This window comes from Aegilops tauschii, chromosome 6, assembly GCF_002575655.3.
Source record: "Aegilops tauschii subsp. strangulata cultivar AL8/78 chromosome 6, Aet v6.0, whole genome shotgun sequence".
NCBI lineage: Eukaryota > Viridiplantae > Streptophyta > Magnoliopsida > Poales > Poaceae > Aegilops > Aegilops tauschii.
The window spans coordinates 293,507,413-293,526,735 of record NC_053040.3 but is presented as its reverse complement, the minus strand read 5'-3'; the positions used below and the strand labels follow the sequence as shown (position 1 = coordinate 293,526,735).

The window sequence follows — 19,323 nt, the reverse complement described above, 5'->3', positions numbered from 1 at the left end:
TATTTGGATTTTGCGAAATGGCAGAATCTTCAGAGCTGAGAGAGCTACTTTCAGTGCTTGGAAGTGTAAATTCATCCATGATATTTCTTTGCTTGCTCACAGGGTGAAGGACTGTAACAAACCAAAGCTATTGGCTTGGATTGCTTCTTTGTTGTAAAGCAAGTACAGTTAGTTAGCAAATAGGTAGACTCTTTTCCCTTTTGTTTTCCTTCCTTGTATAGTTTGTTTTTTACTTGTACAGTGGTGCTTTATCTAATAAAGGGCTGTGGGGCTTTGCCTCACAGTATATATTCAAAAAAAATGCACATAGTTCAAGTTCAAACAATCGGTGCATGAAAGGGTCCACAAGAACGGCTTGGAAAACCAAGCTCGTGCCATTTAGTAAATTCTCATGCCTTTTACAAGGAATGGACAGATATTTCGATGAAATGTGTGGCAATAGTCAACCACAAATGTTTGTTTGTTGGGTTTTCAACTATAGAAAAATGAAATAAATTCTTAAAAAACATGACGCCTGGCATGGTGCCATGGTATGACCTCACCATGCCCTGGTAAATTTTTTTAGAAGGTTTGGCATGTGTCGTCATGCACGCCCTTCATAAATCGAACCATCACCGAGGAAGTTCCATGCTTTCGAGAGGGAAATCCACAAGATTGAAGGGGAATCCAAATTTCCGTCCTAGTTTGTCATTCAGTTTTTTTCCAACGATCAACATACCGCCTCAAATGCAACGTGTTCAAATTTGACATTTTTCCGGTCTCATTTACCATATTTAGAGGATTGTGTGCATTTTCTAGGCATTAATGGACATAATTCAAATTCAAACAATCGGTGCATGAAAAGGTGCACTAGAATGGTCAGAAAACCATGCTCGTGTTATTTAGTACACTCTCACGCCTTTTACAAGGAATGGGCAGATTTCAAGGGAATGTGTGGCAATAGTCAACCATAAACGCGTCGTTTACTGAGTTAACAACTATACAAAAAATGAAACACATGGTTGGAAAACATGACGCGTGGCGTGGTGCCATGGTATGGCCTCACCATGCCCTGGTAAAAATTGGAGAATGTTTTCCTTATGTCGTGATGCACGCCTTTCATAAATCGAACCATCACCGAGGAAGTTTCATGGTTTCGAGGGGGAAATCACCAAGATTGAAGGGGGGGGCCAAATTTCCTTTGTCCTTTGTCCACGAGTTTTTTTCTACGATGAACATACAACCTGCAAATCACTGTGTTCAAATTTGGCACTTTTCCAGATTCATTTGCCATATTTAGGGGATTATGTGCATTTCCTAGGCATTAATGCACATAATTCAAGTTCAAACAATTGGTGCATGAAAGGGTGCACAAGAACGGCCTGGAAAACCATGCTCGTGCCATTTAGTAAATTCTCATGCCTTTTACAAGGGAGGGACGGATATTTTGATGAAATGTGTGGCAATAGTCAACCACAAACGTTTGTTTATTGGGTTTTCAAATATAGTAAAAATGAAATAAATGCTTGAAAAACATGACGCCTGGCATGGTGTGCCACGGTATGACCTCACCATGTACTGGTAAAAATTAGAGAAGGTTTGGCTTATGTCGTCATGCACGGCCTTCATAACCATCACCAAAGAAGTTCCACGCTTTCGAGAGGGAAATCACTAAGATTGAAGGGGAATCCAAATTTTCTTTGATATTTGCCCTGGAGTTTTTTGTACGACGAACATACAACCTGTAAATCACCGTGTTCAAATTTGGCATTTTTCTGGGCTCATTTACCATATTTAGGGGATTATATGCATTTTCTAGGCATTTAGCGCATATAAATCCAATCCAGCTACAGGTGCACGGGAGTGATGTGAGGGACATGGATTGTCGTTCGATCATGGCGCATCCTACGGTGCACAAGCGTGATCCGCGTGGCTGGGGTTCCGGCCAATCATAATGCAACACACAATAGGCTCAGCGCACACTATTTCCGGAAGCGACGGAGATGAACCGTGTGCGATAATGAACGAGCAAAATTGTAAGGGAAGCCAAATTTCTGTTGTCGTTTGTCGTTGAGCTCTTGAATACCACCGCACTGTATGGCTGCCCGGCCCCTCCATCCCAGAGCTCTCTCCAGGCGTTGTCCATGGCACCGCGGCGCACAGTAACCGGTAAGGAAACGATGGCATCCCGCTGTGCCGCGTTCCTCGCCGCCCGCGACCGCACACATGGTAAGGAAGCGATGGCATCCCGCCGCGCCGTGTTCCTCGCCGCCCGCGACCGCACACATGGTAAGGAAGCGATGGCTGATACGTCTCCAACGTATCTATAGTTTTTTATTGTTCCATGCTATACTATATTCTGTTTTGGACATTAATGGGCTTTATTATACACTTTTATATTATTTTTGGGACTAACCTATTAACCGGAGGCCCAGCCCAGAATTGCTGTTATTTGCCTATTTCAGAGTTTCGCAGAAAAAGAATATCAAACGGAGTCCAAACGGAATGAAACCTTCGGGAACGTGATTTTTGGAACGAACGTGATCTAGAGGACTTGGACCCTACGTCAAGACATCAACCAGGAGGGCACGAGGTAGGGGGGCGCGCCTACCCCCCCCCCAGGCGCGCCCTCCACCCTTGTGGGCCCCCTGTTGCTCCACCGATGTACTCCTTCCTCCTATATATACCTACGTACCCCCAAACTACCAGATACGGAGCCAAAAACCTAATTCCACCGCCGCAACCTTCTGTACACGTGAGATCCCATCTTGGGGCCTGTTCCGGAGCTCCGCCGGAGGGGGCATCGATCACGGAGGGCTTCTACATCAACACCATAGCCTCTCCGATGATGTGTGAGTAGTTTACTTCAGACCTTCAGGTCCATAGTTATTAGCTAGATGGCTTCTTCTCTCTTTTTGGATCTCAATATAATGTTCTCCCCCTCTCTTGTGGAGATCTATTCGATGTAATCTTCTTTTGCGGTGTGTTTGTTGAGACCGATGAATTGTGGGTTTATGATCAAGTTTATCTATGAACAATATTTGAATCTTCTCTGAATTCTTTTATGTATGATTGGTTATCTTTGCAAGTCTCTTCGAATTATCAGTTTGGTTTGGCCTACTAGATTGTTCTTTCTTGCAATGGGAGAAGTACTTAGCTTTGGGTTCAATCTTGCGGTGTCCTTTCCCAGTGACAATAGGGGCAGCAAGGCACGTATTGTATTGTTGCCATCGAGGATAAAAAGATGGGGTTTATATCATATTGCATGAATTTATCCCACTACATCATGTCATCTTGCTTAAAGCATTACTCTGTTCTTATGAACTTAATACTCTAGATGCATCCTGGATAGCGGTCGATGTGTGGAGTAATAGTAGTAGATGCAGGCAGGAGTCGGTCTACTTGTCTCGGACGTGATGCCTATATACATGATCATACCTAGATATTCTCATAACTATGCTCAATTCTGTCAATTGCTCAACAGTAATTTGTTCACCCACCGTAAATACTTATGCTCTTGAGAGAAGCCACTAGTGAAACCTATGGCCCCCGGGTCTATTCTCCATATTAATCTCCCGACAACAAGCTATTTCTGGCGCCGTTTTTATTTTTACTTTCTTTACTTTGCATCTTTATCATAAAAATACCAAAAATATTATCCTATCATATCTATCAGATCTCACTCTCGTAAGTGACCGTGTAGGGATTGACAACCCCTTATCGCGTTGTTTGCGAGGATTTATTTGTTTGTGTAGGTGTGAGGGACTCATGCGTGGCCTCCTACTGGATTGATACCTTGGTTCTCAAAAACTGAGGGAAATACTTACGCTACTTTGCTGCATCACCCTTTCCTCTTCAAGGGAAAACCAACGCAGTGCTCAAGAGGTAGCAATGGCATCTCGCCACGCCGACTTCATCGCCACCGCCGGCCAGACAGTTACATGGGCGGACTTTGAGGGTGCCATGGCCGAAAGGATGGTGGATCTAGAGGCGGCCAAAGCCGCACAGAAGGAGCGGAAAAGGGAGAAATCAGTCAAGAAAAGAGAGTCCCGCCGCCGCAATAAAAAAGAGGTCGCACGATGTGGTGAGGAGAGCTTGGCGAAGATCGAAGCACGATTGGCTGCCGCCTACAAGGCCGGGAAGGAGAACGCCGGCGTCTGGCCAGCATGCCCCGATGGCAGCATGTGAGAAGTAGTTTAAGTTTGTATTATTAGAGCAAATTACCAGTAGTACTTTAAGTTTGTAGTATTAACGTACAATGTCGGTAAGAGCATCCTTTGAGGGCTTTGAGCGTTGATTAGCATGTGTGCCCTTGTGCGTTTTTTGCGTTAATCATTAGAAGATCACAAAACACACAGTTTCTATGCCGTACCCATCTGCGTTTTTTTTGCGTTAATGACCCATAAGTTAGTTACCTGTGCAATCTTTCCTAATAAACCAGGCGTACCATTGACCGAAAAAGTCAAGTACACGTGTACATTTTTTTGGAGACGGGGCGTGCCAACTTTCCTTTTTCTCGCACACGAGTATTTTTCGCGCTTCGTTTGTGTTGTGTGTTTCCCCCGCCCAAGTTTCAAGTTTCGCAGCGAAATTTTCATTAGGCGCGCAATTTCAGAATTTATTCCTCCAACCACATCCCCACCCTCAGTATCCCCCCTCGCGCCTCCCCTACCGGCATCTCAAACCACCACCGCCGCAACCACATCTACGTTCTGCTCGGATCCAGTCAGGTAACCCACCGATCTCTATCACGGCCCCGGCCTGATTGCTTAAATGGCGCATGCGAAACATCCTCATGCCTCCAAATCCCCACCGCCAGGAGCTGATGGCAGTCCATGGCGCGATGGCCGCTTTGCGTGTTGACCTGGAGGAACACCTCGCCTCCACCGCCGCCCCCGACATGGTGCAGGCTCTGGCCCAGATGAAGTCCCCAGCGACTACCCCCAGGACTTAACAGGTAAGATCTGACCAGCTAAATCTTACCAATACCACTTGCAATGGCTATGACTTGTACGGTTGATGTATTAAGCATGTTCGTGCCTTGTTTATTTCAGTACTGCACACTGTGTGATGTTCAAATATTACCGTGTCCAGCTCAATTTCACCAATACCAGCAACAAACTTACAATACATGACTCTGGATATCACTAGAGATGCTGCCCATTTGCTATTTTTAGTGGATGCTAACCCTGTTGTACTTAACATGCCTGTCCATGTACTTACGCTGGGTCATAACGGTCGATGCTGTTGTTTGCCTTCGAGGTTAGCTGCATCCCATGTCTTACAGTATTTCACATCATTTGTGCAATTGCAGTTTAACTTCTACCATTTACTGGTTGCCTATAGGTACACATGTTAGTGGCATTGATCCACGCTTCGACCCGGAGGAACAGCTCGCCTCCGCCGTCGCTGACTTTGGGCGGGCTCTAACCAAGATGAAGTGCCCCAGCAACTATCTTTCAGGACTTACCAAGTATGTACTCACCAGTTCAATCTTACCAATACCAGTTGCAATAAATGGCTATGTTCTGTACGGTCGATGTATTAAGCATGTTCTAGTAAACATGCCTAACACGTTTTTGCTACTTTCCCTACCTTTTTATAGACATCTGGGCCATTCTCTACTCTGGCACCACCTGCCTTGTGATGTTTAACTATGCCAATTGCATTTTTATCAGTACCGGTTTCAATGTCTATTAAGCCTGTTGCAATTAACAGTTGAATCCATTTTTAAATAGTTGTATGTCAATGGTTACAAACTTACAAAACATGACTTAGGATGTTGTTAAGCCTGTTGCAATTAACAGTTGTATCCATTTTTTAATCTGTCCATTTGCTATCATGCTACTCTCCGCAATGAAGATATACTAAAGATGCTGCCCATTTGCTATTTTTGGTGGATGCTAACCCTGTTCTACTTAACATGCATGTCCATGTACTTACGCATGGTCATAACGGCCGATGATGTTGTTTGCCATCGAGGTTAGCTGCATCCCATGTCTTACAGTATTTCACATCATTTGTGCAATTGCAGTTTAACTTCTATCATTTACTGGTTGCCTATAGGTACACATGTCAGTGGCACTGATCCACGCTTCGACCCGAAGGAACAGCTCGCCTCCGCCGCCGCCGACTTTGGGCGGGCTCTAGCCAAGATGAAGTGCCCCAACAACTACCTCTCAGGACTTAGCAAGTATGTACTCACCAGTTCAATCTTACCAATACCAGTTGCAATTAATGGCTATGTTTTGTACGGTCGATGTATTAAGCATGTTGTAGTAAACATGCCGATCACGTTTTAGCTATTTTCCCTACCTTTTTATAGACAACTGGGCCATTATCTGCTCTGGCAGCACCTGCCCTGTGATGTTTAACTCTGCCAATTGCATTTTTATCAATACCAGTTTCAGTGGCCATTAAGCCTGTTGCAATTAACAGTTATATCCATTTTTAAAGAGTTGTATTTCAATGGCTACAAACTTACAAAACATGAATTAGGATGTTGTTAAGCCTGTTTCAATTAACAGTTGTATCCATTTTTTAATCCGTCCCTTTGCTATCGTGCTACTCTTTCGAAATGAAGATATCACTAAAGATGTTGCCGTTTTATTACCATTTGCTATTTTTGGTGGATGTTAACCCTCTTGTAGTTAACGTTGGCTTTCCATGTACTTACACAGGGCTACAGTGGGCGATGCTGTTGTTTGCCGTCGAGGTTAGCTGCATCCCATGTCTTATACACCATCTATTCCTAAATATAAGTATTTTTAGAGATTCCAATATAGACTACATAAGGAGCAAAATGAGTGAATCTAGATTCTAATCTAAAGTATATCTATAATTCTATATACATCCGTATGTAGTTCATATTGAAATCTAAAAAAACGTGTACTTAGGAACATAGGTAGTTGTATTTTACATCATTTGTGCAATCTCAATTTAGCTTCTAACATTTACCGGTTGCTTGTAGGTACATATATGAGCGGTACTGATCCACGCTTCGATCCCTTTTGCGTATGGGGCAATGAGATATTTATGAACAAGCGTCAAGTGAGGAAACTAAGAAAGATTGTTAGGCGAAAGAAACGAGTGATTGGAATTAAGCTCTTTATTTATACTTTGTCGAAGACAACAGTGAACTTTAGGATGGTAAGTAATGTGTTGCCTTTTCCCCCTGCCCACAACAAGTTACTCTATTAGACCTCAGTATTTGATATTTTTCTCTTTTCATTGGTTTCCGAAGCTATTTACTGATGATTACCTTGCAAACTACATGACCGGAGTGGAGACAACTAAGGTTAAAGTATATAATTCATGCTACCATGATAATGCTCTAGAAGTCTTCCTGAAGGCGGTGAAGTATGGGCGGGCGATCGTCACAAGGGGTTGGACAAAAGTGGTTCGTGCCTATGGCATGCAGGAAGGCACATTATGGGCATTCCGCTTCTTCAACACCGTTGGCAGTCAAAATGATTTACACTTGTCTCTTCACCTTTACCGCCTTTAAATATTGTGGTTCATCATAGTTAATTGCTGCCTAATCCTGTAATTACTGAACATATTGTACTGGCAATTTTATTTATGGATTCGTTGTTGAACCATTGTGCTGATAATTTGAATTGCACATTTCATATTTCAAATTTCCAATTCGAATAATATACTACAGGCAAAAATAAAAAGAGAACAGACGGTCATGGAACTTTGCAAATGGCTCTGGCAGTAAAAGCGCTTGTGATGGTTAGCCCAACGCCACACAGTTTTCTACATCCAATCATGTGTGATGTAGTTCATGAAAGCAAATAGTTAACCAAGGCAGAGCATGTGTCATGGCTACACCTTTCACACACGAGCGTATACATAAAACTGTGTGGGATGTACATACGAACGGAAACGTTTTCCCTGGATTGACTGTGTGGGATGTACATAAGAACGGAAACGTATTCCTTGGATTGACTATGTGTGATATACATATGGACGGAAATGTTTTTCTGGGATTCACCGTGTGGGATGTACATACCTATGGAAATGTTTTTCTGGGATTCACCATGTGGGATGTACATACCTACGAAAATGATTGGGTTTCGATACCTCGCCCGATCGCACACGACCTAGCCTGTGTCCCAGGAGGGCCTATCCCCGACGATTTCTGGGTCGTGTGAGAAGGACCCCCCTATCGCCCACACTTACTTGGCGACGGTTCCAAATGCCGTCACGGAAAGGGGTTAAAAACCGTTTGTATAGCACCGACGCGTACTAGTGCAAGTAACTATATAAATAAAGCACAACATAAAAAATTGAATTCCTAATAATAATCTGGATCTCCGGGTTCAATAAATGCTCCGAGATCAATAAATGCATCATCACCATCAGTATCAGTAATGACGTGCTCATCATCATCATTAATAAATGCATCATCATGTGGAAGGCCACCTTTACGTAATCGGTCAAGCATTGACAAGTCATCCGTAGCAGTAACCTCTTCTAGTTCAGGCTCTTGTTGTTCCGGCTCAGGGGTGAAGTCGGGTTCACTATCGCTGTCTACTTCAATGTTCTAGGGTGAAGTAGAGCGGTTCTTGAAATGTTTTTTGGAAAGACGTGTTTCTTGGAAGAATTCTCCTTCATATGTGTCTGGGTTAATGTGAGGTTCATAATCCTCTTCATTGGGGGGAGGTGGTCTAACACGTGGCGGCACTTCATAAACGACATCCCAACCATTGAGATTTCGATCACTTTGACAGGACCACAGTAGATAGAAAACTAGTCTTGCCTGTTGAGCCATAATATAGACATCGGGAACATCCCAATGGGTGCTTTGTTTGATTTCCACTAGCCCTATATGTTCATGAGTGCTTCTAGTCTCCTTCGGATGGAACCAAAAACATTTGAAGACTACGACGTTTGGTGGGTTTGCACCATAGAATTGAAGTTCATAAATTGCCTCAACTCTTCCATAATACTCGGTATCTCCTTTGTTGATAGCAGAGACACAACAATTTGTAGACTTTCGGTCGGCCATAGATAGCTCTTTGCCATAGGTACGAAAGAGATACCCATTGATGCCATATTTGTCAAATGAACGGACCTTAAAGTCAAAACCATTAGCGACTTGTCTCAATTCGGCGTCCATAAACTCTGAATTAGCCTACAAGTTTAATATGAATGGGATTGTTGCATTAGCCACAGATTAGACGAAGAAATGAAATGGTCTAATGGATATTATCGTTTGTTTGAACCAAGAGATGAAACCAGGATAGCCGCCTCCATGCTTTGCCAGAAGCTCATACTCTTCGACGGGATCCTTTTGGATCACTGCTCCATACGAGAATTTGGTGACGTATCGACTGTATCAAATTTATCCGGCAATAAGAGCAGTTCAATGGAATTAGAAGTTGCGAAACAATGTATCGAGAACTTACTCGATGTACGGCCGCACTTCTGTTAGGTTGGTGAAGATATACAATGAAATGATATGTCATTCTTCGAAATCCAACGTGAAGGAATTAGAAGCACCGGCTGGTGCGAGACCCCCTTTGAATAGGCCGAGGTTGGATCCACCCTTTTTAGGGTCGTCAGCATTGTACCGAGGCTTCGGATTATGCAAATGATGATTTTTGGCTTCGTAGTGTGCTGTCACGAAGTTTGCCGCCTCCTCAGTAATGAATGCCTCAGCCATCGATGCTTCAATTCTACGTTTATTTTTACATTTTGCTCGTAGCGTCTTCTGCATCCTCTCAGTTGCGTAGCACCAACGATTTTGCACGAGCCCCCCAATCTGGCCTGGGTTGGGAGATGCAAAATCAAGTGCTGCATTGGATTAAAGAAGCCCCGCGGAAAGATCTTCTCTAACTTGCAGATCAACTCCGGTGCCAACTCTTCCATTTCTTCTAGCAGACCAGGCGATAGTTATTTCGCACAAAGAACATAGAAGAAATAGCTCAGCTCTGCCAGTACTAACCATTCATCCTCAGGGATGAAGCCACGCAACATCACCGGCATTACCCACTCAATACATATGTGCCAATCATGACTCTTGAGATCAAATATCTTCAATTTATCAAGACTCGCTCCCCTCTTTAGATTCGCTGCATACCCGTCAGGGAACATCAACTACTTTTGCACCCACAAGATAATTTCCCTCATAGCTGGCCTTCCAAGATAAAACCATGCCTTTGGCTTCGTCCAGTTCTGCTTTCCTTTCGGTTCTTTCATGTTTTGTAACGGCCTATCACATAGCGCCTCCAGATCGACTCTAGCCTTAGTATTATCCTTTGACTTCCCCTATATGCCGAACAATGTACCAAAAAGTGCCTCGGCGATATTATTTTCAGTGTGCATAATGTCGATGTTGTGTGGGCAAAGGAGGTCTTTGAAGTAAGGCAGATCCCACAAGCATGTCTTGTGAGTCCAGGCGTGTTTCGAATTATACCCCTTGAAATACCCTGGACGCTCTGGATCTGGCTCGAGAGTGTTTAACTGATCCAGGGTCTCTTGGCATGTCAACGCAGGTGGTGCAGAGTTTTTGACAACTCTACCTTTGATGAACTTCTTCTTGTCTTTCCTGAACTTATGGCGAGGATCCAGAAACTGTCTATGCATGTCGAAGCAAGAAGCTTGCGACCGGCCTGAAGCCAACGAAACTCAAGAGTTCCTTGTATGTGGGGCACGGGAACCTTCCATGCACACACCAGCCAACGAATGGTGCATATGCCGGCAAGTCATGTGTCGAGTACATGTACCAGACACGCATTATGAAGTTCCGTTTGCTAAAGGCGTCGTATGTCTTGAACCCATTATCTCAGGCTTCTTGCAATTCGTCCTTCAGCGGCTGTATGTACACATTCATATTCTTCCCCGGATAGTTGGGCCCTGGAATTATCAATGTCAGGAAAATGTTCTTTCTTTGCATAATCTGTCCGGGGGGAGATTGAGTGGAAAGAGAAATACGGGCCAACAACTGTATTGGGATGCCGTTAGACCAGACACACTGAACCCATCCGTGCTGATGGCAAGTCGAGGATGCCTCAGATCTGCCGCTTTGTCATCATGTAATACCTCGAAGCGCTTCCATGCTTCACCGTCCGATGTGTGCACCATCATCAGCTTCCCATCTGCATCTAGTTGTGTTTTTTTGCCCATTTTGTGCCATGTCATCTGTCTGGACGTCTCTTCGACCATGAAAAGACTTTGAAGTCTTGGTATGATTGGCATATACCGAAGAACATTAACGGAGATTTTGGTTTGCGCCTTCTCACCCATACCGTTGTCTACCACAACATACCTGGATGACTTGCAAATGGGACAATAGTTCAAGTCCGCATACTGAAGCCTAAATAACACACATCCTTTCTCACAGGCATGTATCTTCTCATAGGGCATCTTAAGAGCACAAAGGATTTTGTCTGACTGGTACATGTTTGCAGGTAGTACATGGCCTTTGGGTAGAAAACGTCCAAATACTGTCATCATCCCATCGTAGCATTCTCTGCCCAAGTTGAGTTGAGCCTTCAGAGCCATTATTTGTGAGATGGCATCCAACTAACAAAGCTCAGTGTGCTCGTGGAGAGGACGTTTTGAGGACTCCAACATTTAATTGAAGGCCTTTGCAGATTCCTCCATCTCATGGTCCGAGTCCCGAGCATCATCAAAGTCTTGCACCATGTCTTCCATCCCGGTACCATGCTCGTCAGTGCGACGATGAAGCACCTCAGCTCTGGCACATTGGGCAGACTCACCATGAAATGTCCACACCGTATAAGCTGGCGTAAAACCTCTCTTCTACAAGCATTTGCCCATTTCATCCTCTGTCCTCCTGTGCCAATTGTTGCACCCGGCACAGGGGCACCAGGTTGTCCTCTGGCCATTTGCAAATGCGGCTCTCAGAAACCCCTTGGTTTTTGTTAACCATTCAATGGTTATGTCTTTCTGACTAGTGTGACCGGTGTACATCCATGCACGATCACTCATCTTGCCTAGCTACTAGACACATAAGAAATACATATATAAATCAGCATGTATATATTCATCAGTTAATGGAGTTTGTCACTTTTATTACATCCACGCAACCTAGACGCTAATAGGTAAAGATAGGTCCTAATCCCGCCCGAGTATGTGTAGATTGGGTTCGTTTTCCCATGCTCTACTCCGGATCGGACGCAAAATTTCGGCAGCGCCTCCCCGCTATTCTCCTGATACACGTCTCGGCAATAAGCAGAGAGGATGTGTACCCGGAGAACAACAGGGAGGCACTGACGAAATTCTACATCAGATCCGGAGGAGAGCATATGGGATAACGAACCCAATCTACACATACTCGGGTTGTCCATGGATAACGTTGGACAATTCGAAAGAATCGCGGTTACTGATGATTGAAGACACCTATAGCTAGCAAGTTTCATCCGCACGAAGATTGGAACAGAGCAAATGAAGGGGGGAGGAGATGTCATTTGTGCTCACCCACGAACGCAGGGGTGGAGCTCGTCGAACACTAGACCCTCGCGGTGACGAAAAAACTGCACATTTAAATCGAAAGATGAGTAACATAGCAATATTGTTTTTTCCGTCAACCTAACTAAATACTGACAACAGGACGAGCGGGTTAGGGGGTTCCTCAGTGTCGATGGAACCCTAAATAGCAAGTATCATCGGTGTGAGATACATGTGGCGCTCGGCGTTGAACACTAGATCCACATCCCACAAGTGACGCCCGCGCCCGGCGCCCCGCCGCAACAATAGTTCTGGGGGCCGATGACGGTCGAACGCCTTGGTGAATTTGTCTGGTAGCCTCTATGATGAGGATTAAAGCCAAGTTTTAAAACTTCAAACAACCAAACCGACTTGAGTCAGTTTGGGTGTTTCAAGTTTCAACACTTGGCTTTTAATCGTCATTGCAGAGGCTGCAAGACAAATACGCATAGGTGTTCGACCGCCATCGACCCCGAGAACTGTTGTTGCGGGATGCCGGGCGCCGGCGTCACTTGTGGGACGTGGATGTAGTATTCGACACCGACGACCACATGTATCTCGCACGGACAATACTTACTATTCAGGGTTCCATCGACGTCGAGGAACCCCCTAACTCGCTCGTCCCCGGGCGCCCTCTGGTATGGCGACGCACGGTCAACCGGTCAGCACTCGGACCGGGGGATTCTCGACATGGGTGACGGCGTCGGGACCCACTGGCTCCACCATCAATCCCCTCGGAGACCGGCGATCCACGACCCTCTTCCTTTTTCCTTTTTCCTCTTCTTCTACTTATTCTTCTTTTTTTCAACTTTCTTCTTATAATTATCTAAACATAAACCTAGCACTAACCTAATCCTACCACTAACCTAAACCTAAACAACAAATAACAGTAGAAAAAACAAAACAAAACTTCACTTTGGCTCCGGCGGTGGTGGAGGAGGCGGCGGGCGGTGGGGCGGGGCGGCGGCGGGGGCGGGGGGTCGGGGGCGGGGGCGGCTCAGGCCCGGGGGCGGCTGCGCGGGTGAGGAGAGGGACATGAGAGAGAGAGAGAGAGAGGGTGGGGCATAGGCGCCGGCTCTATTTCAGTTAGGTCACACTCTTTGTCGTCTGCTAGCAGACGGCAAAGAGCCTAGATAGTGGGGTGGGGCCGAGGGGAAACGGCCGTTAAAACGGTCACTTCCTTTGCTGTCTGTTTGCTGACGGCAAAGAAAGTGACCGTTAGGTCGTTCTTATTAGTCCGCCACCCACCCTCTTTGCCGTCTGCTAGCAGACGGCAAAGCTTCTATGCCGTCAGCTAGCAGACGACAAAGAGCAGGATGACGGCAAACACCTTCTTTGTCGTTCGCTCTTTCTTTGTCGTCAGCTTTCTTTAAGCTGATGGCAAAGACCTTCTTTGACGTTAACTAGCAGACGACAAAGATGTTGATTCCAGTACTGATAGAAACCAAATAATAAAGAATGCCTTACTTAACAAATGCTTGTGTAAGCTTCTTATTGGGAAGAAGTGGCAAACTCTCTTGTGCAAAAAGTATTTGAGCCCGACAATTGTGTCTCTGGCATGTGGGAAATGCATGGGGATTTATATTTTGGGGCATGTTCGATGGCGGCAAAGAAACATCTTTTCCATTTAGAATCCTTGACAATTAGGAATGGGTCCGAGATTTGCTTTCGTGAGGATAGGGTGCTAGAAAACGCTACTCTCTGAAAATAATATCTAGTCTTATAATGCATTGCTCACTCTAAGAATGATACGATTGCACAAATTTTGACCACATCACCGCCAGATATATCTTCGCATGGGATTTAGTCTTTCCCCGTCTCGTGTCATGGTAGTATGTCACTATATTCTAGCCCACTTGGATTCTACTAACCCAGGACCGGGATGTGTTTTACTAGGATCTTACGCTAAACGAGTCTTTTAGGGTAGACTCAATGTATCGGGCATGTTCGCACTTAGAGAATTTAGTGGATAATAACAAAAATATCTAGAAGTCGAAGATACAACTAAAGTAAACTAAATCATGTGGTACCTTCCTCGAGGTGCCGTCCTAACCAAGGACAACCATGCTCAGCATAGTTGATAAGGAAGTAAAAATGTGGTGTTTTGGTCCTCACGACGAAACAATTAAACATGCCATCTTCAATCCATTTTTTGTGTGCTCTAGGGTCTGTCATTCAAATAGCATCCGACTTGTATCTACTCTACATCGACTAGAGTACCAACAGTTCTTTACAACGGTGTGGATGTGTTTGAAATAGGTGGCCAAGGATGATTTTTATCCCACATGGATAGCAATGTAGTCTACAAATAGGCTCTCCACCCTCCGCTTCATAGGAAAGTTTCGATCTTCTATGACATTATTGTTGGCGACGTTTTTCTTTTCTCGTTTTTAATGTGTGTAAGTTCGTATTGACTATGTGCATCTTAATTATGTAGAACTCAGTATATACTCATTATGATGCTGCATTTCTAGTTCAAAAATACTACAACTACGTAATCTATTACGAAAAGTTACATTATTTCCTTTCCTCAACTAAATACCCTCCCCCTCCTTGAATTTCACGGGGTGGGCCTGGGCCTTTTTTCCCCTCCCAACCAAATTTGGCCACCTCAGCTTGTTGGTAAGTCACATAGAAAAATTTACATAGGTTTAGCAAAGCTCTTTTCAGTTACTCTCGTCATTTCCTAATACAAGGCCACAAACTTAAATTACTGTAAGGTAAAATTTAATGCATGCTTTGCAAGCGAACTTGCCTTCCCATTTACCGGGTTAATTAATAATGCGCATGCAAATTAGAGTAAGTACGTAAATTAAGAGTGTCATTAACATCAAGGCATGCATGCGAGTAGTTAAACCATCGGTTGCTTGTACGAGGCAACATCATCATTTTTTTGCTTCAATTACTGTTAGTGGGCTTATATAGTGATTTTGTATTAAAAAAATGAAGGGAGCAATAAAAATGACCTTTATAAAAAGAATCAAGTGATCTATAACAACTCTCTAAATACTATTATTTATCGAGACATAATAAACAGATTAAAGTGACGAGAAGCGATAGGCATTCAAAAATGGAGCGTGACACATTTTTCTCCACTAAGTAATCAGAATTGACAACAATTAAGATGGGACATTGGCAGGGAAAGAAAAGCAATGATGAACCTCTAGACAATCTGAGACACGTCGCAAAAGATCAATAATAGCAAATCGGTAGATGTTGCGCCGGGTGTACCCTAGCGAAGAAATTTCTCCAGGACACGACATAGCCTCTCTGAATTGTGAAGCGGCACTGGGGCCTGAGGTGGATGAGCCAGCCCCCATGCCACTGATGAGCAAGAAGCTGAAGATCGAACATCATAGGCGCCTAGAAAATTAGGGCAGGCCATGCTGAGCTGTTGCTGCTGGCTCAGTGGTTGCTGACCCAACATTTGGAGCTGAGGTGAGGTCTCATCATCCCATCATCATCAAGCCGCGCGCACATAACATATTCGGACCCTCCACACGCGCCAGACCTAACAAAGAGGATCTTTCAGGTTGAAAGGCAAGAAAATTATTATTACTATATCTTCGGTGCATTTGATTCTCCCGTGGAATTTCTCATCCAGGCTCATCTTTCTCTCTCTCTCTCCCCTCTTGTTTTCGTAACTCTTCTAGACGCCAAGTGGATGGCAATCATGGGATACGGAAAAGAAGATAGTGCTTGGTGATGGATGGCCTCTTTCTTGTACGTAGTACTATCAAACATGATTCGAAACTGCTATCATCATGACCATGTTTTGTCAAGCGTTGCCACTCGATCGGGTTGATAATTCTCAAAAAATAATACTCTCTCAAAGTTGTACTAAAGCAGCGGGTATAATAGTATACAGTATAGAGAAGTAACCTGTGGAGTTCCTATTTGATTTATTTTGACAATTATGCATCATCACTCGCAGCTACAGGAAGAGAGAAACAAAACAACCTTAGGCCTTGGGCAAGGTAGACAACCCAACAAAAATATGCGACGGAAGAAGCAAATTACAAAAACCTAATGGCTGGCTGGCTGCTAGTGGCACTGGGCTGCTAATGCCGGTCGGCGGAGACGCTTCTTCCCAGCGGCCACAGCTTGCTGAGCATCCGCTTCGGGTTCCCCGCCGGCATAGCGCAGAAGGCCCTGAACCGCAGCGACGCGCTGCGCGACAGCCCGGCCTTGCGCACGAACTCCTCGTCGTCCTCATCGTCCTCCTCCATCTTCATGCGCAGCGTGGCGATCTTGGACGCCGCGCGCCGGAGCCCCTCCACGCTCCAGTCGTCCCCCGGTGACGCGCCGGACGCCAGGGCGCGCAGCCGCTGCTCGTCCACCCGGTCGGCGTCGTCCTCCTCCGACCCGGACTTGGACAGCAGCGCCTTGATGTTGCTAGGCAGCTCGCCGGCGACGGGCGCGCCCGACAGCGCCGCCGCCCGCGCGTGCTCGAAGAAGAGCACCTGCACCACGACGCGGAGCGGGAGGAGCTCGTTCTGCGCCGCGTGCGAGCACGCCTTCTCCGACAGCCTCCGGCAGTTGAGCACCCGGCACAGCCGCTTTCTTGCGCTCTTGCTCATCTCCGGATGCACCTGCAACGTTCAGAAAAAAAATGGCAGATTAGAACTCTCCATTTTTTATGCAAACAAGTTGAAAAACTATCCAACTTCCAAGTAGGGGTCTGCGCCGCGACACAACGAATTTGAGGATTGGAAAAAGAAATCACCTTGAGGTACGAGTCGACGACTTTGTAGAGCCCGTCGTGCTCCGGGCGAGCGCTGTCAGGCACGGCCTCGGCAATCGCGAGCAGCTTCTCCACGGGCAGGTGGGGATCCTTGGCCACCTCCATCAGGAACGCGTCCACGAGCCTGCCCACCCTCGCCAACGCGTACTGCGACACCGGCGCGGCCGACGACGACCGCCGCGCGCCGTCGAACCCCACGCTCTCGTCGGACCTCGACCGCCGGTGCCCGTCCGACCGTGCCGGGCTGTTGTCGTCGGGGCTCCTCGCCGGCGCGGTGGCCGCCGCGTGCCGCAGCGCGAACTCGTGGAGGATGGCCGCCACGGCGTCCACGTCGTACAGCATGTCACTCATGCAGGACACTGACGGGATGAGCAGGTCGCTAACGCTGGCCTCCTCGAGCTGCCATGCCACCCTCCTCACCAGCTCTGCCTTGGACGCGGGGGACGCGCTCAGGATGTTGGCCGCCTTGAGGAGCTTGAGGAGGAAGGCGCAGGAGACGGCGTCCTTGTCCACCGGGAGAAGGCTCACGATCTTCTCCAGGAGGAGGCGGTGCCTCGTGGTGATCTGCTTCACGCTGGCGCCGACGGCGTCGTCGAACGGCTGCTCCGCGGCGAGCCCGTCCTTGGCAACGTTGGGCAGCCACCGGCGCGCGTAAGTCTTGAGCGCATCGCCGATCGTCTTCTCGTTGACGGCGCCCGTCGATTTTACGGCCACCATGATACGCCAGAACATATCAACGCCAAGCTCCGCGACGTCGTGCGCCCACCAGGGCGACGCGGACGTGGACTTGGCGGGGAGAACGGCGGCGGCAGGGTTGGCGATGAGGTCGGCGACGGCGTCCACGCAGCGGGAGGTGAGGCCGAGCTCCTCGCACAGCGGCACGTTGTGGCGCGTGGAGTGGAGCACGGCGAGCGCATCCTTCCACCGGCGGAGGAGGCAAGAGGCGAGGAAGGAGTCGAGCTTGGCCACGAGGTTGCCGCGGTCGGCGGCCTCGGACATGCCGAGGTGAGCGGCGGCGCAGCGGAGCGGGACGAGGTTGCGCGCGCTGACGGTGATTGTGATGCCGTAGCAGAACTTGGCGCAGACCTCGAACGCCTCGGCGCCGCCCGGGAAGCCCGCCAGCTCGATGACGTCGCCGTCGCCGCCGCAGCCGGACTCGGCACAGAGCGCTTGCAGAAGCAGGCATTTGGAGAGCAGAGGAAACTGTCGTCAGGAAACAAACAATCTTTTCAGGGTCCGATCGAGAAGAAATTCATCATTCCAACCGCGAACACAAACCAGGAAATCAATTCTTGCATGGCAATGCAAGCTAAGATCAGAGAAACAATCAGAGGATGCGATCGTAACATGCGCAGAATAGAGACATGAATGAATCTGGTTCTTGGATTGGATCGTCCATTACCTTGTGGAGATGGTAGAGGCATTTGCCCACCAGGATCTGCAGGTCAGTGGCCACCTCCGTGTACACGGACCTGGAGCAGAAGGAAGCGCGGAATCAGGCACAAAGCTCGCACAAGAAACTATCTGACAGAGATGGCGCGGAATGAGGATCAGCACGTACCTCTCGGAGTCGGAGGAGGAGTAGAAGGTGTCGGGCCTGGTGCCAAGTTTCATAAACTTCATGGTGGCCGAGTACTAGTAACTAACAGAGGAAGGAGGTTTGAGTGGGCGGAGGAGGTTGGTTGGTTGGTTATAACTACCAGCAGGCGAGTGAGGATGAGTGCTAACTTTGTGTGAGCCGTGGGAGGCTTGGAGGTGGCTCTACTTCTACTTATATCATGCATGCACAAGCAAGTGGTTGGAGGGAGGAGAGAGAAACCTTCCCCAGATTCAGTATCCATCCTCCTAATTCGAGGTGTCGTCAGATTTGATTTGATTTTATCAGAGGGAAGGGGAACAGGAATATGCAGTCCAACTATGCGGACATATAGTGTTTGCTATGCCAGTCCATTTTGGTGAACTTTCAGTGCGGCTTGCGACGCTCTTAAAGTCGAGATGAGGATCGGGTTGGAGGTGGACATGTGAAAACAGGGACCAGAGAGGAGAGGGGCATGCACAAGTCAAGAGAAATGGGCAGGATCTTGCAGGTTTTTGGCTGGGGATCGCGGGATCAGATGAGCAGGATGGGCTCCTCCTAG

At 46.9% G+C, this 19,323-nt stretch overlaps 1 protein-coding gene across 1 annotated transcript; it reads right to left on the bottom strand.

Moving 5' to 3' along the window:
* Positions 1-16,313: 16,313 nt before the first annotated feature.
* Positions 16,314-19,110, bottom strand: LOC109758587 (BTB/POZ domain-containing protein At1g67900). Its single transcript, XM_020317451.4, has 4 exons — positions 18,747-19,110; positions 18,588-18,657; positions 17,168-18,388; positions 16,314-17,033 (listed from the first exon to the last, which is right to left on the bottom strand). Exons 1-4 carry the CDS (start codon positions 18,806-18,808, stop codon positions 16,503-16,505), a joined length of 1,884 nt encoding a protein of 627 aa, XP_020173040.1. The 5' UTR covers positions 18,809-19,110; the 3' UTR covers positions 16,314-16,502.
* Positions 19,111-19,323: the final 213 nt, after the last annotated feature.

Coding starts and splice junctions, on each gene's coding strand:
- LOC109758587 (XM_020317451.4), bottom strand. CDS start 18,808: ATGAAGTTTATGAAACTTGGCACCAGGCCCGACACCTTCTACTCCTCC. Junction 18,389..18,587: donor GCCTCTACCATCTCCACAAG/GTAATGGACGAT, acceptor TCCTGACGACAG/TTTCCTCTGCTCTCCAAATG. Junction 17,034..17,167: donor TCGTCGACTCGTACCTCAAG/GTGATTTCTTTT, acceptor TGAACGTTGCAG/GTGCATCCGGAGATGAGCAA.